Raw genomic sequence first — 27,904 nt, forward strand, 5'->3', positions numbered from 1 at the left:
TGCCAGTATATTGTGTTGAACGTCACGATATTACACCTCAACTTTCATTCCTTAAATGAACTACCATTCGGCAATTGGCGATATATTGTGTTGAACGTCACGATATTACAACTCAACTTTCATTCCTTAAATGAACTACCATTCGGCAATTGGCGATATATTGTGTTGAACGTCACGATATTACAACTCAACTTTCATTCCTTAAATGAACTACCATTCGGCAATTGGCGATATATTGTGTTGAACGTCACGATATTACACCTCAACTTTCATTCCTTAAATGAACTACCATTCGGCAATTGGCAATATATTGTGTTGAACGTCACGATATTACACCTCAACTTTCATTCCTTAAATGAACTACCATTCGGCAATTGGCAATATATTGTGTTGAACGTCACGATATTACACCTCAACTTTCATTCCTTAAATGAACTACCATTCGGCTATTGCCAATATATTGTGTTGAACGTCACGATATTACACCTCAACTTTCATTCCTTAAATGAACTACCATTCGGCTATTGCCAATATATTGTGTTGAACGTCACGATATTACACCTCAACTTTCATTCCTTAAATGAACTACCATTCGGCTATTGCCAGTATATTGTGTTGAACGTCACGATATTACACCTCAACTTTCATTCCTTAAATGAACTACCATTTGACAATTGCCAATATATTGTGTTGAACACAACATCTTGGGATATGTTTGATTCTCGAATCCTCGCGTAACAATATACATGTATATTGAAATTTTGTTTATCTTCTTATTGTTTGTATTGTGACCCATAAAAACTTAGAAAACATAGAAAGTGTAAATTTATTATATTTTAAATGGATTGTTGTCATTAGTGTGTCAATTTTACGTTTAAAAGTGTTTTGAAGTTGTTGATTTTTTCCCGCGTTATTGTGACGTAAGTTGATACACTTTTTCCGGTTACGGTAGGGTCGTCTATTTACAGAATGGGTGAGAAAGAATTACTGTTAGGTTTTCTTAAATGAAATGAAGTAATTTTTTTTAACAATTCTTGTATAAAATAATAAACTATTGGTGTAAATATAAGTAATGAATTGTGTGGTTGATGTCATTATCACGAATATTCGGACTCCACAAACTTTACCTACCCCGTGCGTTCATTCCCCGAAAATGACATCAATCCCGCAATTCATTCCTGAAATACTCGTTCTGGAACATGCATCTGTAAGATTTGAAGTCGCGGTTTTAACTGTCGGGCTGTCTTTTTAAATTCAGACATTTTTTTTCCGAATCAGCACTTATCTATCATTATAAAAGTATAGCCAAACAATTTCAGACCAGTATAAGGCTTACAAACTACACATGTTGTATATGAACATTATATTATTAAAACTATAGGAATTCTATGAAATACAGATACAATTCTGTCAAAGACTGTGAATGTTACGTTTCCTCGTCTTTAGACTAAATTAGAAGTCAGAGTTTTCTGTTCGTTATTAGGCAAAATAAAAAAGAATTAATCCAGCATGAAAACAACTAACTAATTAAACTAGAAATATTAATTTAAAAAAATGGTTTAAACTTGACTTAATTGGCTTTCTAGACTACTGTCACTCTTAAAATTTTATTCCGTTTAAATCATAGATTATTCAAAGTGTACCATATACATCTAAGGTTAAAGATATAGGTAAGATAAAAAGCCACTAGGCTTAAAAATATCACAAACTTCAATTTAGATAAAGTATATCATTTATTGAATTAACTAAATACATCTGGACAAAATAAACGAATGCAATTAAACAACCAAAGGTACACTATTCAGTACAATGATACCCCTTGACTTTCAAAAGTATCAATTTTCTTTTCACCCTTGTCATTTAGTCTGTCATAAACGAGTGAAGGGTCTATCAGATCGAACTTGAAAACAAAAGAAAGTTTATGGATTTAAACATTTTCTACTCTTTACCTGTAAAATGATACTTTGTTTTTCTTAACAACGGGACTAGGTTTAATAGTTTATGTTTAATAATCATGCCTTTTGGTGTATTTATAACAAATTTGATATAATAATAAGAATATTAATTATTATGTGTTCACCATAATTTAGTGCATCACTGGATTTTTTTCCAAAATAGGTATGTTGAATGGATTTCACGCTAGTGTCTTTTTTATTGAAATGGTTGGATTAAAAACTGGATAGGACCATTTCCTAAGATAGAATAAATCAACGTTGTCTCTTTTAACAAAATTTATTAAACTTTAAAAGCCGCACTCTCATAGATTGAACGTTTTGACAACTTTTATTTTTTATTTTTTGTCTTGGAACGAGCAAATTTATGCGAAAATGCATGGAAACCAGTCATATAAGACTGCAAACAAAACATTGATCTCAGATTTTCATATTTATGTTCAGAATTGATGTTTTCTGCATTTTTCTTAAATCGTTAGTAACGCTTTTAGCCATAAAACATTTATTTTCGAACGAAAATATGAAAATCTGCGATCTGATCTTTTGTCAGCAGTCTTTTATCTCTGGTTTGCAGAGATTTCCGCAAAAATTTGCTCATTCCAAAAACGTCATATCTGTGCGAGTGTAGCTTTAAATTGAAAAAAACAACATGTTGAAACAAACGTGTTTGTTTAATTTTGCTTAACTATTTTATAAATTTGTCACGCGATTTAATTGAAATTTCCAATTTACAAAATGCCCATAATAGTTGTTTTATTTAATGAAAATGAACTAGCTTCATAGCATGAACTATAATTCTGGAACTTTTGTATTAGGTGTCAGCATAGATTAAGGGCTTGTTTATCCTAGCATTTTCGGTATTTTTTTAATTTTTCAGCCCGTCAGGAAAATGACGCACTCACTCAACATAGACGATTTGAAAGTAGGTAAACCTTTCAAACCTAGATAAAAACACAACAATTAGGAAAAGAAAAAAGTATTTGATTCTGACCGTTTTAATGAGAAGAAATACAAAATAAGTTCCACGCATTTATTAGATATCACATTTAAGTTATTTAGTTGTGAGTTGGCATCTTTAATGTGACTTGCTCATAATTTGTAAAGTGCATTTTTTTATTTACGAAATAAAGTGTGTCAAATCATAAGGAGTGTTAAAACAAAAACACCAAAAGCTGGAACCCTTCAGCAAATGTTGATAATTGCTCAAATATCGTCTTTGAAGACCACACTTCATTAGCGTTTCTAACGCGATTGAAAATTAATTACGGCTGTGGTATTGCGTGATTGGTTGTTTGACATTATCACGTGATGTTTTCAATGTATCCTTAACAGGTCAACATATCCACCACTTATATTAAAAATTCCGATGGCCGTATGGACTAGCCTGCAGTTTTCTATTTGTTTTTGACTTGACCGGTTTGGGTTCGAAACCAACTAAAACCAAAGAACCTTATATGCTATAGCTGTATTTTCCCTGCAATTTCGATAACAGAGAGTAAATTAATAATAAAATAAGTGTTTTTTATGATGTATTCAGCTCAATTTAGCGAATAGTCTTGGGACTGTCCATTGGTAAAAGGCAAATATGCCGTATTGCAAGGACAACTTTGTCAATTTACATAGGAAGAGTATCTCAACTGTGACGTATGCGGTGACGAGTATGACGAAGAACAGCACGAGCCGCGCGTGTTACCATGCCTACACACATTCTGCACGCGCTGCATGGACGGGATGGTCCGGGATTGGACAATCATCTGTCCCACCTGCAGAATCAAACATGACGTTCCCGGAGATAGGTAAGATATTGCTAGTTAATAAAGCGGTCTGAATAGCTAGTTTATTAGCCCGTTCAAATAGGGGGATAAACTCGCTATTGAAAATGACAGAGCGCTCACAAACTGTAAATCGGACCAAGCTACTTAGGTTATTGTTAAAAGATTAGAAAAAATCAAAGTAATAAGTAGAACATCATCGGCTGATTCTGTCAGCAATCACAAAACATCAATGTCAAGGACGCTGACTCTGACAGCAATTACAAAATATCAATGTCAAGGACGCTGACTCTGAAAGCAATAAAAAACATCCAGATCAAGGCCACTGACTCTGTAAGAAATCATAACACATCAAGGGTATGGCTGCTGACTCAAATTACCATGGTCATGGCTGCTTACTCCGTCAGAAATCACAATACATTAAGGTCAGGGCCACCGACTCTGTATGAAACCACAATACATCAACGTTAAGGCCGCTGACTCGGTCAGAAATCACAGAACACCAAGGTCAAGGCCGCTGACTATGTCAGAAATCCCAATGACATCTTTCTTGTATAGTCCCATTCCCAAGATACAGTCCTGAAAAAACATGGTCAAACAAATGAATTAGAATTATCAGCTAGCAATAACGCTACAATCATAAGCTTATTTTTTGAGAAATAAAACCATTCGAAAAGCAAGTAACTATATCTCATAATTCAACGTAGAAATCCGAAGGTTAACTGACACCTAATACTAAAACAATGGCTACCAAATATAATATGTTTATGTCTCAGATTTAGCACCATTTTACATAAAAATATTTGTGAATTACTCGAATGATATTTTTTATTTCACTTATTTACTTGTAAACAGAAATATTGAACACAATTAGTGTCTAGACTTGTTGCATGTTAGACATATATTTAATGGTTCTAGTTATTTATTGTTATTTATTAGGAGGAAGGAAAGCACGTGTCTGCCATGAACACTGTTTCACGTGTCTGCTGAAAGGACATCATTGTTATAGTATAAACAAACCTAAGCTGTTTATTTCAAGAAGCCAAATATCTTAACTAATATTGATGCTACTAAAACAATAGTCTATCGAGATTACCATAAACCTTTATATAAGTCCAACATATCTTCACAATGTAAATAATTCAAATACAATACCTGGACAAAAGATTGAGCTTGGTTTAATCATGTTATAAGGAACTTAAGGTGTTTCGAAAAAATAAGGCCTGATTAACAATATACATGTTTTGGAAATTCCGAACTAGTCAATAAAAACTTACAAATAAAGTTTAATCTTTGAATGCTTATTACCATTGTTAATATAAAGATAGTTAGGATAATTATTTGAAGTGTTAACGGCTAAATCTTAACTTAAGGCTTAATATGCTTTTCATGGTCCGTCCTCGCACCGAAAACATGTAAATAGAATGTCAACGTTTTTAAAATTGGAGGCAATGGAAACACGATTAAGTAGTTTCTTTAAAGTAGTTTGAATGTTACCTTCAACCTGAAAGTGCTTGTTGTTTAGATGTAGGTCTCATAAATATGGCATGTCTACCGCTAAAGAATGTAGCATATCATTTTCATACGAAAAACAATATGTTCATTTTATGCTATTTCAGTAGAATATACATCGTCACTAATATCCTACACACATACTTTCTCTTACTAAGCATCCGGAACTTCCCAAAGGAGCATACGCGTCGCAGCCTTCGAGACTTCATCCGCCTGAAGCGGAAGACTCACAACATCCCCTGCCGTGACTGCCCCGACTCTGGACAAGCTGTCTACTTCTGCAAAGACTGTCAGACGTTCATGTGCGCGGAATGTACTCACGCGCATCTACGTAACTTCCTGTCGAGGAATCATCAGATCGCGAACTTTGAGCAGTTGCGGAAATATGGTCTCGAGACTTTCCAACGGGAGATGACATGTGCGGAACCAGGGCACGAAGGACAGCCCTTGGCATACTACTGTTCCGCTAAGGTAGTCATACATTGAATTTATATTTACAGAGTAAGATATAAAAGTCTACCTAAAATACAATTGAGACAGGTATTATCTGAACCTTTGATAAAAGGGTGAAAACTAAATATATTCATAACTCAGCATTTCTGATATTGATATCCTTATATCCAAATAAAAGGCAGCTTTAGGAACAATCATTTTGGGAGTAAAACATACATCCTTTGCGACATATTTCGACTCTTTTGACACAAAATCATACTCATTTTGTATAAAGACATTTCCAGTAAATTACAAATGCGTTCTGATTGGAATTGTGATGAAATCTTCTATTCGTAAACTTTCCTGAACTCCTAATTACAACTTCACATGTTGCAACGGATATATGTATTATGCTTGCTAATATTGAACCTCAAAACTAAATAAGATACGATATTTTTTTGTTTTGTTCTGGTCCTTAAAACGACTTTTTCACTGTGAAAGACCATTAACATAACATCTTTGAATATAGTAGATCATGTTCCCGATGCCAACACAGCAGTGGGTAAAACAAACTATAACATTCCGAGAATTTCGGAGCCTCAACATTTTGAAAAACACGAGCCAACGCGTCTTCAGTTTAAGTGCCAAGTAATTGTCAGATGACATGAATTAAAATCTTAATGGTTTAGAATGGGCGAAGTGAGAGTAGCGAATTCTAGCCCTTTTATCATTTGAATTTAAATTCAGGTCATCTAGCTGACATAGAATATAACTTCATTGGCTGATACATTGTCAATGTAAAATCTGACGCAGGGAGTGTGTATCGGATGAGTGGCAGTGAGCGGACCCTCTAGTACTTAATGATTACCTTTCTGCAAATTTATTGGCTGTAAATGTAAGCTGCATTCTTATGAGTGGAAACCGGACGTAAACGGCGAGTATGGTTTCTTTGCAGAAGCTTTTACGAGTAATATAAAACAATTCTCTAGGAATAAAGTTCCACAAGGGATGGACTATATGGTGTGTCAAATGTAATAGATCTCAACGAAAGTCAAAATCAGCACGAATACCAATAAATCAAGCCTAGACAACCAATTGTAGCCAATGAAGCTCTGATATTTGTAGCAATGCAACTTTGATTCAATGAAATTCTACAAATATGTGAGGGAATCGCTTAAAGCTGCTCTCTCACAGATATAACATTTTTACAACTAATTTTATTTTTTGTCTTGGATAGGGCAAATATTGCGTAGATATCTGCAAAGCAATGATATTAGATTGCTGAAAAAAAATTAGATCGCAGATTTTCATATTTCCTTAAAAATTGCGATCTAATTCATTTGTCAGCAGTCTCAAATAACTGGTTTCCACGAATTTTCGTAAAAATTGGCTCGTTCGAAGACAAAAAATAAAAACGTTGTGAATCTGTGAAAGTGCTTTAAACCTACAGACTCATTAAAAACCCAGATTTTAACACTCTAAATAGTAAACTGTAGCAAGTTATGCAAGATCAAGACGATCATCGTTTTTTTTATCAGAACACGTTTAACAGAACACAACGTCACTTCCGTGTGCAACTTCGTTCCCCGAGTTTTAAAGTCTTCTGGCATAAACCTCTGAAAAAGATAAAAGTGACCACACGTTTACGTCCATTTTCAACTCATTACAAGGGAAGTCGCGTTGAAGCATTCTCAACGTATAACAACATGTTTTGGCTGCAATGATTGCCAGGCGCGTTTAAGTAACCAGCATGCTTCTATAGAGCCCTCGCAACATATACAACGTTTCAAGCCATCCTTCATTTTATAATAATATGTTTTCAGAAATTTGCAAACATTCCATTAAATATTTTTTGCCAACAATGCAATTTTCAAAGTGATTCTATCGTAATAAAATATCTTTAACAAATAATTGCGCTTCTAAAAGTATAATTGACAGATATTGCTGAGCCTTTTAATGGAAAGTGTCATAATTTTGTTTTCACGTTAAACGGAATGTGAAGGCTTTTTCAAATTGAATAAACAATGTTGTAATACCTGAGATAATGAGTCTCTAAGAGATTTGGTTTTGCACGATTGCACAATGTATTGCATAAACAACTTAATAATCATTTGCAAACAAGAAATATCTTTAAAAAATACACGGCCGTTGTAATCCAGCGGATAACTGGTGTTCGAATGTGGTTTGAATATTTAACCACACTAGAGACTGCTCCTGGTTTAATTGTGGCCGGTAATGGGATCTTAGGGCATTGATTACTCAGAGAAAAGAAGAACAATGCATTAAGAAGTATTTGACACAAATGAAATACATTTTAATTACTTTTTCGGATACCGAACGCGTTTCACATGGAGACGCTTTGACCAAAATATGACCAATATGGCGTAGGATGACCTTGACCAATGATAAACGGTCAGCCAGATCAGTTCCGAAACAGTATAATTTTAGCATTCTTCTCGTTGTGTTAAGCCTTGAAACATCGTCTTAAAACTTTTATTTTTTATTCGATACTCCATTATTTTATTCCACTTTCTTTACAATGGAAACTAACATTCCTAGTTTTCACTTTACAATGGCCATGGGGATTTCTTGTTTCATACGATGACCAATGCAATTTTTAATTATATTCAGTTAATCTCTGTTAGTTTCACAGGAAGTCATGGTGAAATCGGCCTGAAAAATGTGAGCGGTAAGGTTGTTATTTTAAACGTCAGGGAAACAACTGTATTTAAAAAGAACGAAAACCTAACCAAATAGAAAATACCATCATACACTTGTAAAAGAGCGAAGTGTTCATTATATAATACAATATGGGTTGTAATTCAGCTAACTGTAACAAGTTTTATTGCAGTATGAGTATACTTACCAGGAATGCTCTAAGCCTCTGTGCAAGATGTACATTGTCCTCTTATTTAAACACCAGTTCTGCCCCAAAGCCGCGGCGCAAGCGCTGCACAGGTTTGGACCAAGACTAGTTATATCTCTTATTTCAACCACAGGGGCCATGAATACGAACAGTCTCAAGTCCGAGTTTAGACTCAGACTCAGAAAAGTATTTTTATAAAGCAAAAAAGATCATATTTATTCCATTTCTTTTACACAAATTTATGTAAATAATAGAAAAACATTCAAATAGTAATGCATTTCAGCAAATTTTACCAACAATGCTCTGATAGAAGGAAAAGTACAATGAAATGAAGCTTTGCCATAATGAGTCTTGAGTCTGAACTCAACCTTGAGACTGTTCGTAATCACTGCCCCTGGTCGTCTCAAAGCCATTATGCACGATGTGTACAGTATTGGGCCATGGCGAGTTCATAATCAGGTCTGCTCCTAGCCATTGAGCAAAACATGCACAGGTTTGGAGCCCGACGGAGTATTATCTCTTATTTCAAAACCAGGTATGCTCGAAGCCGTTGTGCAAGATGTGTACAGTTTTGGACCATGACGAGACGAAGGGTCACGTGATCAAGAAAATCTCTGAGGTGTATGATGACGAGAGACAGAACGTGAACGAACTCACCAAGAAACTGGAGGATAAGATTGCTTTTGCGAAGTCTGTTATGAAGGTTCGTTTATGTTCAGGACAATCAGATTAGTTCTAGAGATTAGCATAAAGCTTACCCGGTTGTAGGGGGGTTCACAGTAATGCATCTACCATAATTGTAACCAAATCTAGATTGCTGACGTCATGCTTCGAATCAGTTTCTCAACCGCAATGGTTTTGGTTTTTGCGTTGAAGCTTTGCAATGAAATGGACATTTATAGGCCATCTGCGTATTATTCATTTGATTATTTTTAATTTGTGACGACTCGACCTATGGTTGTTATTTGATGAGATATGCGGGGAAAGGTCATGCTAGTAATCATTCATCATTGATGAATAGAATGGGATAAAGTCTTAAACAGTTTATTAAATATTAAATTATCCAGTTTCATTATAGCCATTATAATTTGGTTTAAGTTTATCCATTTTAAAGAAGGAAAAGTGTCACGTATGTAAAGAGTTGAACTTCTTAAAACATCTCGGAGACGTGTAAAGCGCATTCGCTTCCCGTGGATGTTTTCGGTTACGACTTACGTCCTTGGCGTTTGTGAATTTGGTTGATGGTCACCAAACCGTACGAACTTGATTTCTCTGGGTACTCCGGTTTCAACTAGAACCCAAGATAACTTTATTATATATGTATATACATCGTGGAAATGAAAAAAAAGATATATAAAACAATATATGTTGCTCTGACATTTTTTTTTAACTATAACGTAAAAATCAGCAGCCAAATGTACAAAGCATGAATAAGTTGTCCACGGGTTGTATTTAGGTTAGTTTGCAAATACAAGTGATTTCATTGGTAGATAGAAGCTATTGGATAGATATTGACCAATCAATAAACGTTATTTATTATCGCAGGAGACTGAAGACGAGCACTCGACACTGAACAACAAGGAGGAAACCATGCAGAAGGAGATCGACATTGAGATGGACGCCGGTGCCAAGATGCTGGAGATACGGCGTAGGGAGCTCAAGGATAACCTGACAGGGAGGATCAAGGAGAAGAAAGCCGTGCTCCAGAAACAAAGAGACTATTTGAGGTACTAGATTAGCGGTGGTGAATATGTTAGGTACTAGATTAGCGGTGATGAATATGTTAGGTACCAGATTAGCAGTGGCGATTGTTTTACGTACTGGGTTAGTGCTAGAGACTATTTGAAGTACTGGTCTAGTGTTAAAGGCTATTTTAAGTACTGGTCTAATGTAAAGGACTATTTGAGGCACTGGTCTTTTGGTTTGGACTATTTGAAATGCTAGTCTCGTGGTACAGACAATTTGACATACTGGTCTAGTGGTTGAGATTTCGTGGTAAAGATTATTTGAAGTACTGATCTGGTTGTAGAGACTATTTGAAGTACTGGTCTAGTGTTAAAGACTGTTTTAAATACTGGTCTAATGTAAAGGTCTATTTGAGGCACTGGTCTTGTGGTTTAGACAATTTGAAATACTGGTCCAGTGGTTGGGATTTAGTGATAAAGATTATTTGAAGTACTGATCTGGTTGTAGAGACGATTTGAAGTACTGGTTAACTCTTTAGTTCTCAATGAATTTAAACTAACATCAGCATTGGTAACTTTATGAAAAGAGAATGTTCTTCTACTGTTTCAAGAATTGTCTCCATAAATATTTCCTGTAAAATGACGTGTATTAGTGCTTTCCACGCGTTTTTAGAACAAAGTCGACATGGTTTTAATGGGAGATCGTCTTTTTGTAGACACCACATTTCCTCCATGTTTTATAAATATTATGAGTTGGGTGTTGATATTTGCTTCCATTTTCACCGCTCAGGTACTACGTATCACTGATGTCGAGTGCACGTGAGTTCTCCTCCCACAGTCTCGTGCACAGCATGCCCGCGGAATTCGTGCAGCTCACCAAAACCATCACCAACCGTCTAATCGAATTAAAGGTGGGCATGCATTTTTACATGTTTGTCATTTTGATTTAAGTACATGTTTGTATATGAAATTATATATTTTTATTATAATAATAACTATTTTATGTATGCTCGTGCCACGGTATTAAACATATATATTAGCAGCAAAAATACATGTTTACATAATTTTGTTTAACTGAGGTCATGGGAGAAAAAGCATCTACCATAGCCCCTCGTGTAAGATAGGGTCATCCCAGCCTTCTCGTAGCGTGTTTTGCGGAAACTCCTACCATAGCCGCTCGTGTAAGATAGGGTCATCCCAGCCTTCGCGTAAGGTGTTTTGCGGAAACTCGGTAAACCTCGTTTCCGCAAAACACCTACCTTCGGGTCGGGAATAACCTATCTTACACTTTCGGCCATGGAAGATACTTATAATCTTCGGTATATTCTAGGTATTCTAGGCATTTTCTATGATTCTTTATTAATGTACATTTTATACGTTTACGTATATTCTCTCTATTCAAAGGATCAACATTTAGACGCGTGTCCTCTCGAGAACTCTTACGTCACCTTTGATCGGAATTCCATGGGACCCGAGTTCAAAAACTTTGTGCTTGGAATGGGCCAAATCAGGTCAACAGCCATTTTCCCGCCAAAAACATCGGTTGAAACACTTGAGGCTCCTCTGGGACAAGAATCCGAGGTTATCCGCGTGTTTTTGTACGATGCGAAGGGAAGACCTCAAAGAGATAGCTTCGATGCCATTACTGTTGAAATAAAGGATGGCAAGGGCAACGTTATTCCTTCTAAAGTTGTGGATGCCAAGACAGTGGACGGATGTTACAAAATCGTCTGCAAACCAACAACACACGGGAGCCATCGTGCTAGGATACGGGTTCTTAACAGGCCGGTTAATGAGGAGGGATTTCAATTTGTTGTTCGAGCCCCTGGTACATTCTGCACAATTGATAAATAGTGTGACAACGCATGCACTTGAGATGGTAATGGTATAGACGTGTGTGAGGGTAATGGTATAGACGTGTGTGAGGGTAATGGTATAGACTTGTGAGATGGTAATGGTATAGACTTGTCTCAGGGGGTTCTGGTTGTTGATAATTGGCAAAAAAATAGCCGGGGTCTGTATGAGAATGAGGGATTCAAGCCCAAAGCAGAATGATGTGCCTTAGACATGTTTTAATTGTGCATGCATTCAATTTATTTTCATTACTTTTTTATACAAATGTCTTTACAAAAACCATTTTTACAAATGTACAATAGTCTAGAATTAAAAGTTCGCAAACCTGATTTCCGGATTAGTCCAGAACTGCGGAACCCCCTGTATCTTTCTGCACCCATCAAATGCATTTGTAAACTAAATAATAGCCAGAACACGTGAGGTAACATTCTTAACATAATGATTATGTTCTACGCTGCCATTTTGTTAATAACTGCGTAAGCAAAATGACGTCATTTTAAAATTGACTGTTTAAAGAAAAGAAAAGAACGTCTGTAATAAAACACTATTATATCTTATTGTGTTTAATACGTGACCAACAAACCGTTTATCACGTTGTCAGCTGACCTAATAAAGCACCGTTTTTTGGCACCTGTCATCAGCTCGATTTGTTTGCAAGTGGCAGTATAAAGAAGACACGTGTGTTGGACTATTGTGGTAGCTGTATGACCAATAAGTCTAGTTCTTATCCTTGTTATACGCTGTAGTTATTATACACAAGGTGTACATTGTTCTCATTAGATAACTTTTGTATTAAAATGTCAAGGATATTTCAACGGTTTTATGGTCTTCTCATTAATATTTTTTTATATTTTTTTCTGTCTAGTTCAATTACATATAAATCAAAATAACAATGGTGACGCTTGATTACTTGCTCTCTGTAATAATGTATTTTTTTTTGTTATGATTAAGCACAAAAAATGTATTTTATTTTTTCCCAAATCTACTTAACATTTCAAACTTTCAGACCAATGCTTATAGTAAATACTTGGTCTCATTATTCAGACAGGGGCACCTTTTCTGGCTTCAAACGTGGACCAATAATCTTAATTTATAGTATAGTATATACTTAAGTCAAGGTCTCACAAGTCCGACAGGGACACTGGGTTCTCACAGAGCACACTAGATGTTCAGGGTAGGAACTCGAGAGTGTGGACCATACAAACATGTTCTATAATCAGCTGATATCCATTAATGTATTGGTAATATCTAATGGAACATCGTCTTGTACAACTATTTTTCCCTTTTGTAGGTGAGATTGACAAGAGGTTCGGAGACATTCTATGTAAGTATTGGTACAGAGATTTGATGGCCAATTTGACAGGTGAATTAAAATGATTAATATATTTTACTCAAGGTGTCTTCGGATGACAAATAACAGTTTTGTCTGCAATAATATTTTCAATATCTGACTAGACAATAGGGAAGATGTGATTTTATGTTTTGCCTTAGACAGGCTAAGAAAAATAATAAGAAAAGCATTTCACACAAACGACGTTTAACGTTGATGCTTGGTCTGTTGGGGCTTATATTTTAATATTGTAATTAATAATACTTGTTGGGACAGGTTAGATAATGGGAACATAGACTGGTCTAAGCTCCCAATAGACTCGTTTTTCCGTTGAACTCAAGTTTCAGCGCGTTCCAAGGCTGTAGTTCTTTTATTTATCGGTAAAGCTGTTTTAATATCTATGTGGTCTGTTGCGGTGTATGAACGTGTATATTTGGTAATCTGTGTGTCCAGTTCACTGACGTTTGTTTCCTTACCATGTGCCTCTAATCTGTGTTTGTTTTTAGTGACTATTGGGCTTGTCCCTGTAGTTTTCGTTGACGTATTAAAATAAGGTTCCAAATATTTGGAACACAGGATAGTTATTTACTCTCTGTCCTCTACAACAACTTCTTATCACTTGAAAAACACACACACACAAAAAAAATCACAAGAAAACACACGTGTGTTTACAATTATCCTAGCGACAGTTAAAGAAATAAGTAGGCAGAGTTTTTTTTAGATATCTTTTTCCCGTCGTATGCACCTTATGGCTTCTAAGGGTCCGCTCAACAAAATAGATGAAAAATAAATTTGACAAGTCAGATGGCCATTTTTCTAGTCGTGCCGATTTTACTGAGTCGACTGGGTGACCGCAAACAGGCATTCTCCAAGGATGGCCGGTTGGATTTGATAACATAAATATCGCTTATGACGGTGCTAAGGGGTCGTTGATAGTGTTTCCCAATCCACTGCTGTCCATGGAACGTTCTAAGACCGAGAATGCCGTTATTATACCTTCCACGTACTCTTGTTTTTCCTGGGGACCGCTTCATTCAAACTGCATTTCAAAATCGATGTTTAAATCTGAAACTGTATGTTGTAGGTGTTGGTTTCCTGTTTGATGCAGAAACAGCCCATCACGAGCGCGCCATTTCCCTAGACGGACGGAACATGAGGTCCGACATCGAAACGTTGAGACGTGTAGCCGGCCTAAGAATACGTCGTGACCGCGGGATAGCCAGAGACAGTCAGTGCTAATATTGTATCGATTCTTTAAATTTGTTTATTGAAAAAATAATAATTAATGTAAATTTGCCTGGTGGCAGTGTTTGCAATATATGATGTTATAAAGTGTATCATTTAGAAGATTTTAACCAAACATAATATACTAATAGGCTTATATGTGCGGATCCAGGATGGTATTCGACGCTCATTGAATTCAGCAGATTTTTATTATTTATTTGCAAAAATCCACTCGAGTCAAATACAAACTCCCCGCAACAAGAGCTGTACTAATAACACACGTTAATACACCGTTTACAATAAGATTATATGATATGTTTATATGCGGCAACTACTTTTTGACTATGATTAAGTGATGAGCATTCTTAAATACAATTAAACTGTTTTAGAACGCCGCCTATTTCCATGGGAACTGGAGTCAGCCAAGAAACAGAAGCAGCGTGAGATGAACATGGACGAGGAGGCGAAGACAAGCATTATACAAAAATCCGTCAAGGTAATTAGTCTTATATTACAGTTGAAACTAATATTTACAGCTCCAAAACACTTATACTTATTCATGGCCAGATCTTAGTGAATCTTTGTGTTGGAACAATACTTTTACTGTTCACTGAAAACAGCTAGAGTTTAGGCTTAAGTTTAGGATAAAGTGATACACCTGAAGTAGCTTAAATACCTACTACGACCTTCTTCGATAAAACGGTACACAGATCCGATTAGACGTCAAGATACCTACAACGAACTTCTATAATATAAGGCCACACAGATCAGATCAAGCGCCAACCGAAAAAATAAACAACACACGAATATCAGTAACTAGTAAATGCACAACATATATTCTGTGTTAATATATATAAAGACATGACGAGGGCACATCGTACTGTCTAGCTCACAACGGAATGCATGTGTTGTTTATTCATGTTCTAGAATCAATAGACGTAACACATATTCATGTAAAATCGAACGCCATTGTGGATTGTGCAGACGATGGTAAAGTTATGACGGATACTTATCAAGTGTTCCACAATTTTTAGATGGATTCGCGGTTCACAAAGAACAAGGGAGCAGAGATTGATGAAATAGAACGAGAGAGGCTGGGAGGGCGCGGTCGAGCGAATACTGACCCAGAGGAGCAATTGGATGAAGGTATAATCACGTGATAATTTGAAACGTGTTGGAAGTATAAATATACGTAAGGCATTGTGGCGGATCCGTGGTCTAATGGTTACATACTTGACAGTCAGTCAAGGGATCGCAGGTTCGATTCCCCGCCGCAACACCAACAGTGTTATTCCCTGGTGCACGTTAAAGAACCAGGGTAGCTCTAATCAGGGTTACATTCATTCCGTGCACTATGCTCCAAAAATCTAAAATGACCAAGAATCTAATCGGACCTTTCACGAAATGGGAAAGGCCCGAGTACGAGTATAAATAAGCTTACACACCACCTACTGCTAGTTGGATAGACTGGCGATCGACCAAGGGAAAACAGATAGGAAAAAGTAGGGTCAAGTTTGATCTGTGTGGGAGGTATGGATGGAGGTAAGAAATGGTACTATACGAGAGATTCACTTGCGGGCTGTGGTCGTGTCTTTTTTTGTGATCATTTGACCTGAAAAAGGTCACGGTCAGGTTGCAGTTTCCACCAATATTGAACAGCCAGGGGAACTTTCAAGGGGATCTGATTTGTAGTGGCGACCGTGCAAATGAAAGCATAAGATTGACACTAAAGGAAGCTTATGATCTCATACAGTACTCATAAAGCATCTTAGTGAAAAAGAAAACTAGCACTATTGTTACACAAAAAAATAATCTGGAATTAAGCTAGAATCAGGTCTAAAAACTACAGACACTCGACTAAATAAGTTGAAAAATAGAAGGTATTTAAAGGTATTTAAAATATCCGCTGGCTAAAATTTTGAAAAAAATACTTAACGAAAATGATCACTAAGAAGATTTATGAATACGCCTCCTGAGCAGTATGGAAGGGGGGATGGGGGGGGGGGGGGAGAAACGTAAATATGAGATGCCAACCAAAATACGACCCATGCGCAGTGTGTAAGAAGTGGGGTAGGGGGCGGGGTGGAGGAGAGAAATGTGAGTATAACGCTAGTATGAAATGTTTACCAAAGTACGACTTCTATGCGGTTTGTTTATTTGTGTTTATCAAGGTCTGCCCGCGCCCATTGGCTGCATTATGGCTTGACCCCGCCGTAACACCACGATTTATTTTGTGTTTAAATGCCATAAGTGACATTAGACAGAAGTGACAGCAATTCGCAGTCAAATCCAGACTTTGTAAGACTTAAAAGAAACACAGTGAGATACAAGAGTGCGATACCCTAAGAGACTGCTTGGTTTTTTATCGTGCTCGTTGTAAAATACCGGCACACGGGAAACAACTTCCTAGAGTTGAGCCAGTACTGAGTACAGCATTTTCCCAGCACTTCCATTTAAAAGCCGAATGCTAAGCAAGCTCGTAGGCAAGCGGGCTTGCTTGTACCATATATTTTGGTTTGACGCAACCCCCGCCCTTCACAACTCGAAGCCAACGCTCTTCCACTGAGCTACTGTGGTATGGGGAAGAAACCTAAGTATGAGATGCCTACCAAAATAAAGTCATGGAGAAAAGGTTAGGTGAAGTGATTACGTCACTTGTGTGGGAAACAAGTCACGTAGAGAACATCAGTAAGAGAGAAAGAGACCGAGAAGCAGGATCTTATGAATTACGATTCATAATATTAAACCAAACACTCGATAAGTAGCTGCACAATTTCCCGTTTCTGATTTCGGAATTAGCACCGCGTTATAGCCAAAAGTTGAATCTGAAAAAAAGAAAACAAATGTTCATATCATTTTGTCAAGAAAGAACATAAGTGTCTCAATTTCTTAAAAAAAGGAAACCAGATATGTCTTTATTTTCTCGAAATGTGTAGAGCTTATTGCATTCGCTATGGTGATCCTAATAGCTTTTCTATGTTCGCACATATTTGCCTGTTACGTTAACTGAAGCCATGTAAATGCTTTTTAATGACTCCTTCAGGCGATACATCTCAGAAATCTATTTCGAGGCCGTCTCTTCTCCCAGAAAAGTCCATCTGGTCGAAGAAATTAAAGAAGTATTCTGGAGTAATTAGCACGAAGTTCCTTCGAGGACCAGGAAAGTAAGTTCATGAAAAATGTTTTCTTTCATTATATATGAATCCTGGCGGGAAATAAGATGTGCATGACAGAACAAATTGTGAACAATTATCCGTAGACGTTTTTTTTTATCTCTGTAAATCTGACATTACAGTGAAACATAGTTTTAGAGGGGTCCTTCCTCATAACATTTGACATTTCTCCAGAATTAAAATATCTTTCGAAATTGATATTTAAGTTAAAAGCCAAAGTTATAGCTAAAGTTTCTCGTGCGCAGATGATACATTGTTATAATTTAGTTTTAACCGGAGGATTAGCTTGAAAAGAACAACAACAGAATATCTATAATTCCGGGCTTAAACTTTTGTAACTATATTATTAACCATAATGTCCTTCGAGCATATGTACACCCAACATAAAAAATATTATCATTGAAATAATAACCATTTTTGGTTATCTGCATGCACGTTTATCTTCTAATTTCATCGCGCCGACTTGATGCTATGCATCAACTTTTTTCTTGTACTATTGCGTGTTTAATCAAACTCAGCATTGATTGTATTCATTTGTTAATAATAGTTAAACATATGACTAGTACATACATTCAAAACAAATGTGACGCCATGTAATTAGAAACTTTATTGAGAATTTGACTTTAAAGATGCACTCTCACAGATTTACCGTTTTGACAACTTTTTTAATTTTTTTTTTTGTCTTGGAATGAGCCAATTTTTGCGTAAATATCTGCAAACTAGTGGTGTAAGACTGCTGACAAAAGATCAGGTCGCAGATTTTCATATTTCTGTTCGAAAATTAATGTTTTTTTGTCTTAAACCGTTACTAATATGAAAATCTACGATCTGATTTTTTGTCAGCAGTCTTATAACACTGATTTCCATGCATTTTCATGCAATAAATAGGCACGTTCCAAGTCAAAAAATAAAAAAAAGTGTCAAAACGTTTAATCTGTGAGAGTGCAGCTTTAAGATTTTAAATTGATTTATCATTTAAAAAACCTTTGTGTCGTTTATGTAATTTACACGAGTAGAAGTACACATAGTACTGATTTTGTCTCCATAGCAACCTTGCTGTTCCGCTTTTGAAGTTGACTAAGTCCTATGTTCAATGCCGATATGATACACATTTAAGCTTCTTTTTTTAAACATTAAATTGAATAAATAAATAAATAATTATTATAATTATCGCAAAGTTGGTTTATACTAAATATGTTTAGTTTGATTGTGAAGACGGAAAAGAGCTGATCTGCATAAACCCTCGAGAACGTTTCCTAGGCAGAAGCGCTAAAACAGAAATTGCCACTAAACACTGTTGGGGGTTAGGTACTCCTTTAAATATTTGTTGCGGTATAACTGTTTACTTCTTTTTTGAGTGTAGAAAACATATTGTTGCAAAAAGTTATGGACGCGTGTGAACAAAATAAACATTTAGCTGAGTAATTGTGCGCATGTTATACTTTTTTCATGTTTTTCAGGGTTATTGGCAATATCGGCAATACATAGCCTTTGACCATGACCAATACACATTGAATGAGATGTACACAAATTAAAAAAGCGACAAATACAAAAAATATAAATTACGTTTTCATTTATCATAAAACACTCTGTCAGTGTGGCAACCGAATAAAATCCGAACCGTAACGAAATCAAAATGGAAGTTATATTTCATTAAAGAACAACACTTGTCAAAAATATTGTGCTTTCAAATTACAGAAAACTAATTTAGTCATCAGCATTAAAAGTGGCGTTTTCATGTCTTGAAATTGCAAGCATTTTCCAAAATTACATCGTGCTTTAAAACGTGAGCGGAAATGCGCAAATATTCCTCTTTTTTTTGAAAAATAAACGATGAAACTTTCAAACTTAATTGCACCAAATGACTTCAAAATAAAATTAAGGAGAAGTCAGTTTCACGAAACGGTTCTTAATTTGGTTCTAACGTGTAGTTGTAAATGAATTATTAAAGGCATGATTATGGGAAGAAATTCATAATTTCAGGAAGGACAACGATTATGTTCTTTATGATAATTACTTTGTTGTTATAATTTTTTGTCAAAGCTGCATGCGGTTTCCGATCAAATATGCGCATTGATCAAATGGAGGATTGGTGTGTGTTTAGGAACGTGCAAACACCAAATTGAATGTCTAGAGTCCAAACGGATATGTCGTATTCTTGTCGTTTACCAGCTAATGCACACCTCCGGACAGGGCTTTTCTAGCACACCGGATAGGCATTTCCGGTGAAATCAGCCGTGCTGGAAAACTCCATCTGGCATACCCCCATGCCAGATGAGCCACGAGCTGTGACGTAATAATTTCAATTTCTTTTATAATACACCTTATGTAATCATAATTATGAGATTTAAAAAGATGAGTTCCATTAACATTAACTTTACAAAAATTAATTTTAAAAAACAAAACAAAATAGCCCTTAAAAGACGTGATGTCGAAGGAACTTATTGACGTATGCAGTGAATACAAATTACTGCGCGTCATGACGTCAGTAAACATCATCGCACGCTCTTTTTGGTGATATGTACAAAAATGCGCTTTTTATGTATTTTCTTCACCAAAAAATGTAATATAATGTATGCTAGAAAAATATCTATCATGTGTGTCCGTTCCGGATAGAAAAATACGACCCTCGGGCACGCTGCGTAGCCGGTAACTCGGCAAGCCTCGTTACCTGGCAACGCAGGTGCCCTCGGGTCGGATTTTTCTATCCGGAACGGGAACACATGCCAGATATTATAAGTCTTGTACAACAGCTTTACCTATTTTGTCTTTACATAATCAGTAACAAAAGTGTTCTCCCTTGTTGCGTGATCCTCTTTATCCCTGAAACGCCTTTCATACACTTTTACCTCCCTTTATCTAGGTTGTACCTTTACACCCCTCCTCCCCCTTTATTCCAGTTTAATAAGAAATTATGTTACTTATCAAGTGGATTTCGCAAGCCATAACTAGACAACCTGTTAGCGCCTGAATCTGGAATGTATTTATAGTTAAGTGGTAACACGAATCTTATGACATCAACCAATTAGTATGTTACTTATGAAGTGGAATTCGCAAACCATAACTAGATAACCTGTTAATGTTGTACAGCTAAAATGGTAAAAGGTTGCAGTTCTGGGCATTTTCAAGCCTGTTTTCAGTCTTATGATATTCATCTTACCAAAAAGATAGCTAGATTCTTATCGCGAAAATAAAGTGGTTTACACAAAACAGTTCGCGAACGTTAACAGGTTATCTTGCGGCAGTTATATGCCACCATACAGTTGTTTAACCGTATCCACATACTCTGCTAATGAACGCCACTCATCCCCACCATCATTCATTAACTTTTACTGCGAAATGCATTTGTTTTTCAGCAGAAATGTTACCGTTCTACGATACGAACTTTGACCACTTACTTTCCCCGATCTAAATTTGAATTAGGAAGTTCAAGTATTCAATCAATCCACTTGACCGTCCTTAGAATTTGTTTTTATCTCCCAATATATAGGTTTTACTGGGAAGTGCAGGTGTTCTACCGTATCCACGTGTCCCTCCTGAGAAATGCCCTCTTGTTTGAGATCGGTATTTCCCGCCTCGATGCCGTCCACAGCAGTTTCTACGTGGGCAGCCAAATGTTCGCCTGGTCCTTCTCTGCAGAACGCTGCAATGACCACAAACAGGTATGCCATCCTACGAACTCACTGTGTAGAACGCTGCAATGACCACAAACAGGTATGCCATCCTACGAACTCACTGTGCAGAACGCTGCAATGACCACAAACAGGTATGACATCCTACGAACTCACTGTGCAGAACGCTACAATGACCACAAACAGGTATGACATCCTACGAACTCACTGTGCAGAACGCTACAATGACCACAACAGGTGTGACATCCTACGAACTCACTGTGCAGAACGCTGCAATGACCACAAACAGGTATGACATCCTACGAACTCACTGTGCAGAACGCTGCAATGACCACAAACAGGTATGACATCCTACGAACTCACTGTGCAGAACGCTACAATGACCACAAACAGATGTGACATCCTATGGACTCACTGTGTAGAACGCCGCAATGACCACAAACAGGTGTGACATCCTACGAACTCACTGTGCAGAACGCTACAATGACCACAGCCAGGTATGACATCCTACGAACTCACTGTGTAGAACGCTGCCATTACCACAGCCAGGTATTACACCCAACGACTCTCCAGAGCAGAACCCAACAATGACCACAAACATGTACGAATTTCTATAGTGCGGTACAATGACCACAAACATGTACGAATTTCTATAGTACGGTACAATGACCACAAACATGTACGAATTTCTATAGTACGGTACAATGACCACAAACATGTACGAATTTCTATAGTACGGGACAATGACCACAAACATGTACGAATTTCTATAGTGCGGTACAATGACCACAAACATGTACGAATTTCTATAGTGCGGTACAATGACCACAAACATGTACGAATTTCTATAGTACGGTACAATGACCACAAACATGTACGAATTTCTATAGTACGGTACAATGACCACAAACATGTACGAATTTCTATAGTACGGTACAATGACCACAAACATGTACGAATTTCTATAGTGCGGTACAATGACCACAAACATGTAAGAATTTCTATAGTGCGGTACAATGACCACAAACATGTACGAATTTCTATAGTGCGGTACAATGACCACAAACATGTACGAATTTCTATAGTGCGGTACACTGACCACAAACATGTACGAATTTCTATAGTGCGGTACACTGACCACAAACATGTACGAATTTCTATAGTGCGGTACACTGACCACAAACATGTACGAATTTCTATAGTGCGGTACAATGACCACAAACATGTACGAATTTCTATAGTGCGGTACAATGACCACAAACATGTACGAATTTCTATAGTGCGGTACAATGACCACAAACATGTACGAATTTCTATAGTGCGGTACAATGACCACAAACATGTACGAATTTCTATAGTACGGTACAATGACCACAAACATGTACGAATTTCTATAGTACGGTACAATGACCACAAACATGTACGAATTTCTATAGTACGGTACAATGACCACAAACATGTACGAATTTCTATAGTGCGGTACAATGACCACAAACATGTAAGAATTTCTATAGTGCGGTACAATGACCACAAACATGTAAGAATTTCTATAGTACGGTACAATGACCACAAACATGTACGAATCTCTATAGTGCGGTTCAATGACCACAAACATGTACGAATCTCTATATTACGGTACAATGACCACAAACATAAACAACACCATACAAAACTCTCTGCATAACGCTGCCATGACAACAAAGAAGTACGACACCGTATGAACTTTCTCTGCAGAACGCTACAATGGCCCTTAACAGGTGCGACTCCGTACGAAGTTCCACTGCAGAACGCTACAATGAACCTTAACAGGTACGACTCCGTACGAAGTTCCACTGCAGAACGCTACAATGAACCTTAACAGGTGCGACTCCGTACGAAGTTCCACTGCAGAACGCTACAATGAACCTTAACAGGTACGACTCCGTACGAAGTTCCACTGCAGAACGCTACAATGAACCTTAACAGGTACGACTCCGTACGAAGTTCCATTGCAGAACGCTACAATGAACCTTAACAGGTACGACTCCGTACGAAGTTCCACTGCAGAACGCTACAATGAACCTTAACAGGTGCGACTCCGTACGAAGTTCCACTGCAGAACGATACAATGACCCTTTACAGGTACGACTCCGTGCGAACTACCACTGCAAAGCGCTGAAATGACCCTTAACACGTACGACTTTGTACGAATTTTCTCTGCAGAACCCGGCAATGACCCTTAACTGGTGCGACTCCGTACGAACTTCCTCTGCAGAACGCTGCAATGGCCCTTAACAGGTACGACTCCGTACACACGAACTCTTCAGAACGCTGCAATGACCATAAACAGGTTCGACTTCGTACGAACCTTCTCTGTAGAACGGTACAATGACCACAACAAGGTATGACACCATACGGACACCCTCTGTAGAACGCTGCATTGACCATAAACAGGTTCGACTTCGTACAAACCTTCTCTGTAGAACGCTACAATAACCACTAACAGGTACGACTTCGAACGAACTCCCTCTATAGAACGCTACAATGACCATTAACAGGTACGACTCCGTACGAACTCTCTCTGTAGAACGTTACAATGACCATTAACAGGTACGACTCCGTACGAACTCGCTCTGTAGAACGCTACAATGACCATTAACAGGTACGACTCCGTACGAACTCGCTCTGTAGAACGCTACAATGACCATTAACAGGTACGACTCCGTACGAACTCTCTCTGTAGAACGCTACAATGACCATTAACAGGTACGACTCCGTACGAACTCTCTCTGTTGAACGCTACAATGACCATTAACAGGTACAACTCCGCACGAACTCTCTCTGTAGAAAGTTACAATGACCATTAACAGGTACGACTCCGTACAAACTCTCTCTGTAGAACGGTACAATGACCATTAACAGGTACGACTCCGTACGAACTCTCTCTGTAGAACGGTACAATGACCATTAACAGGTACGACTCCGTACGAACTCACCCTACAAAACGCTACAATGACCACAAAGAGTGATGAATGTTGCATTTATTTAACCACGCATGTTACTGTGATTGGAAACTGTTCAAACATAGAGAATCAAGGACCTGATCGACATAACCACAGGCAATGCAATGTCTTATTTCGTATAATTTGCTTCGTTTTATCTTATGTATTCCATTGAAAAGTACCATAAATAAATACAAGCGAGAATCGATATATATCATCCCTTCAGGTGTGCCATAAGTTTCGCCACAAGCGAATGCTGCTGCACCACAATCCCATCACGAGTGACACAGCTGGCTCCACCCACCACGCTACATACGGCTTCCTATTGGACACCACAAAAAGGGAGTGGACCATCGTTGACGTCAGTCTAAGGTATTGTCATTGTCATTGCATGATTTCGTGTTTAATTATGGTACACTTAGCAAAACTTCGAACTAGACAATTCAATATTATTTTACAAATTCTTTATTTTCTAAACATTTATGATACATTTAATCATTTTACAGCTGAGGTATAGATCAACCCACCCTAAAGAAATGTATCAAAAATCCTAAGGAAGTAAAGAAGATGTAAAAATAATTTGCATCACCATTTAACAAACGAAAGCAGTCGATGTTTATATTTTAATTTAGGGAAATACATTGATTAATGCAAACTGCTAAAACTGATATGTATAAGATGTCTAAATGGATGGTAACTTTCCATGCTGAAGTGGATGACTTATTTTGGGTTGTAAAAAATAGCTAGGTTAGATAACTAGCATATAAGTTGTCATATAATGTGTATTGAGGAATAAGTCAAAAGGCACATAGACAATATAAACAAAAAATACATTACGAATTATATAAGGACAAATCTATATTATAGCTCCGAGATGATATCAATTTGAAACCTCCCACCAATAAATGTAACAAGACTAACTATTCTACCTTAGAAATGTCGAGTTATACGCGTTCATAAATTCATTAATGAAAACACAAGTAAAGAATTTCGAACCAACTTTTGGGTGAGAAATACTAGTTGAAGACCCTTTGTGCAATTTTAGAAACCAAGATACTTTCACCAATGTATTCTAAAGAACACGGCACAAAAGATAGTTCAATGTTCCAGAATGTATGTTTTAAAGCACAATGATTAAACACCAAAGCTCGACCGTAATACTATTTGTCGTGCTCTTATAGATAAAGTTTGCCATAAATAACATGACTTTTACTATTTCCAGGAAGCTGTTGTTTAACTTTCAAAACATCGACTGTACAGAGCCGTTATGGCCGGTGTTCGGCACCTACAACCCATACTCCGTCCACGTGGAATTGTCTCTGAAAACTGGGCGGGACATTATGGCTATTCCAGACATCCTTAGACCGGTAAGGTGCACTTTCCGCTCTTGTCAGTCAAAATTACCTAAACATACATTAATAACCAACATAGTCAGACCGGTATTGTTCAAAATTGCGTCAAAAATGTTTTATTGGACCATTTTGTGCCAGAAAACCATGATGTAAGTGACGTTAGACGTCTATATTTGCCCAAGCGTTAGATAATAGTTTCGTTCGCTGCTAAAATGAACATGAAACATATGAACGAGAAAAAAAAAGATCTAGCCAGGACATGACTTGTCGATCCTTTAGTAAATAGCCAAAAGGCACCCAAACAAATCATTTACAATGCGTTACATTTTAATCACAATTACTCGTGCAGCCAATAACGCAACACATGAAGAGCACACAGGTCGACAACAGCACGGATTGACGACAGTCTCATCGTCTTATATGTATTAAGTTCACGGTTCATTTCGCTGTATCGCAAATCTAATTGGCGTCTCAGACCACGTTATTTAATATCGTGCCATACCAGCCGACTTGCCAGAAAGGCCCTGTCCAAAATAGCCCGGTCCAGACATTTTTTGCACCAAAACATGGCCGCTTCTCTGATGTCTTGCATACTAAATATCCATTTTGTCATTTTTGAATCCCAAATGGAACAACACCAAAACCTAATAATAACCACAATGGCACTTTAAGAGCACTAGGTTCGAAGTTGGCGCATTTCATAACAAATGTTGAATGGCGTTCTATTTTGCACTCCAATCAAAGTAAACATGCTATTGAACGTCATTTTCCCATAAATATACCTTCATCTAACACATAAAATGTCTCAATGTTATGGCATCCTTATGAAACAAGGCTCGCTTGGAATATGGATGGCCGAGCTAAAAATAAAAAAAAATCGTTTTATTTATCGTACATCGTTTTTGTGAAAGTGTTATGATGAAATGTTTTTAAACACAGCAAAAACATTGTAAAGAAAGTGAAAAAAACTTCTTTATAATTTTTTATTACTATGCTGAAAGATAACACACACACACGAGTTGATCAACATGCTAAACAGCTTGTTGTAAACAATGATCAACCTTGGTGATATTTTACTGTGATTCATTCCAGGGAAGCGGAGGAACTAAAGCATCAAACAAAGTAGCCAAAGTGGCACCCGCAACATCTAGGAAGAAGAAGCTACCTTTTGATGTGACCAAATCTTCACACTAGGATTTGAGAACTGGACCACTATTTGTTATTTTTAGGAAATCTTATCAGACACGTTTGAAATTTGTTAATTGTAACATTAATGAATCTTAATTAATATTTTCAATAGAAACAACCAACCAACACACAAGGTATGAAATTGTGTCAGATAAATTAAGTGGGGTATGAAGCCTAGACGTATAATCCGAGCAGTCAGCCGATTTTTTTTGCCTGGTATGAAGAGCCACATTTATACAACGGATTTGCTTATCGTTATCATATTCACCTATTTATACAGGGGCGTAGCTAACCCTCAAAACGTGTAGGCCTGATGGTTCTAGGTGAGTTTCGGGACTTTTATATGCAAATTACACACACTTAATTGTATTTTCAGTGATTACAATAAATTCAAGCAAACACCCTGCACGAAGTTTAAATAAACACCGAACTTGCTTTGGTTAAAATTAAAACAAACGAGTTATTCAACATGTTCAAGTAGCTATTTATTTATTGCATTATAGGATTATTTAAATTTGTCCTTTTTCAAGGCAGTTGTAGGCCCAGGCCAACAAGGCCTGTATGTAGCTACGCCACTGTTGAATCAATAAGATAGACAACATGTGTTATTCAAACATGAGCTTGTCTGTATTGTGTGTGATTTTTCTGTTTAGTTCGAGACATAAAATATATTTATTACATGCTATATCTTGCTGTCGGTTAAATTTAACTATCACGTATGTTTTGTATATGTTATATCCTTAATGTCGTATGGACTATTTTTCAAGGTTTTCATAATTGAAAATGTTTATTGATAAATATGATTTCTCGAATTTTGCGTATTCTTTTGTGTTGACGTATAAATATGTACTTTGTGTTTTGAATGAGATAATGCAGGTGTTTTGTGTATATAGTGAACCAATAAAATTACCATGACGTTAAACTTTATATAATTTTCGTTGTTTGAAATTA

At 36.9% G+C, this 27,904-nt stretch overlaps 1 protein-coding gene across 1 annotated transcript; it reads left to right on the forward strand.

The window, feature by feature from the left end:
* Positions 1–1,986: 1,986 nt before the first annotated feature.
* LOC128219580 (tripartite motif-containing protein 45-like) lies at positions 1,987–27,869 on the forward strand. Its single transcript, XM_052927403.1, has 17 exons — positions 1,987–2,118; positions 2,830–2,874; positions 3,576–3,748; positions 5,395–5,707; positions 9,070–9,237; positions 10,080–10,261; positions 11,010–11,130; positions 11,624–12,047; positions 13,365–13,397; positions 14,488–14,631; positions 15,017–15,123; positions 15,662–15,773; positions 17,671–17,791; positions 21,291–21,462; positions 24,640–24,785; positions 25,636–25,780; positions 26,858–27,869. The coding sequence occupies exons 2-17, from the start codon at positions 2,842–2,844 to the stop codon at positions 26,957–26,959; spliced, it is 2,496 nt and encodes an 831-aa protein (XP_052783363.1). The 5' UTR covers positions 1,987–2,118; positions 2,830–2,841; the 3' UTR covers positions 26,960–27,869.
* Positions 27,870–27,904: the final 35 nt, after the last annotated feature.

This window comes from Mya arenaria, chromosome 15 (genome assembly GCF_026914265.1).
Source record: "Mya arenaria isolate MELC-2E11 chromosome 15, ASM2691426v1".
NCBI lineage: Eukaryota > Metazoa > Mollusca > Bivalvia > Myida > Myidae > Mya > Mya arenaria.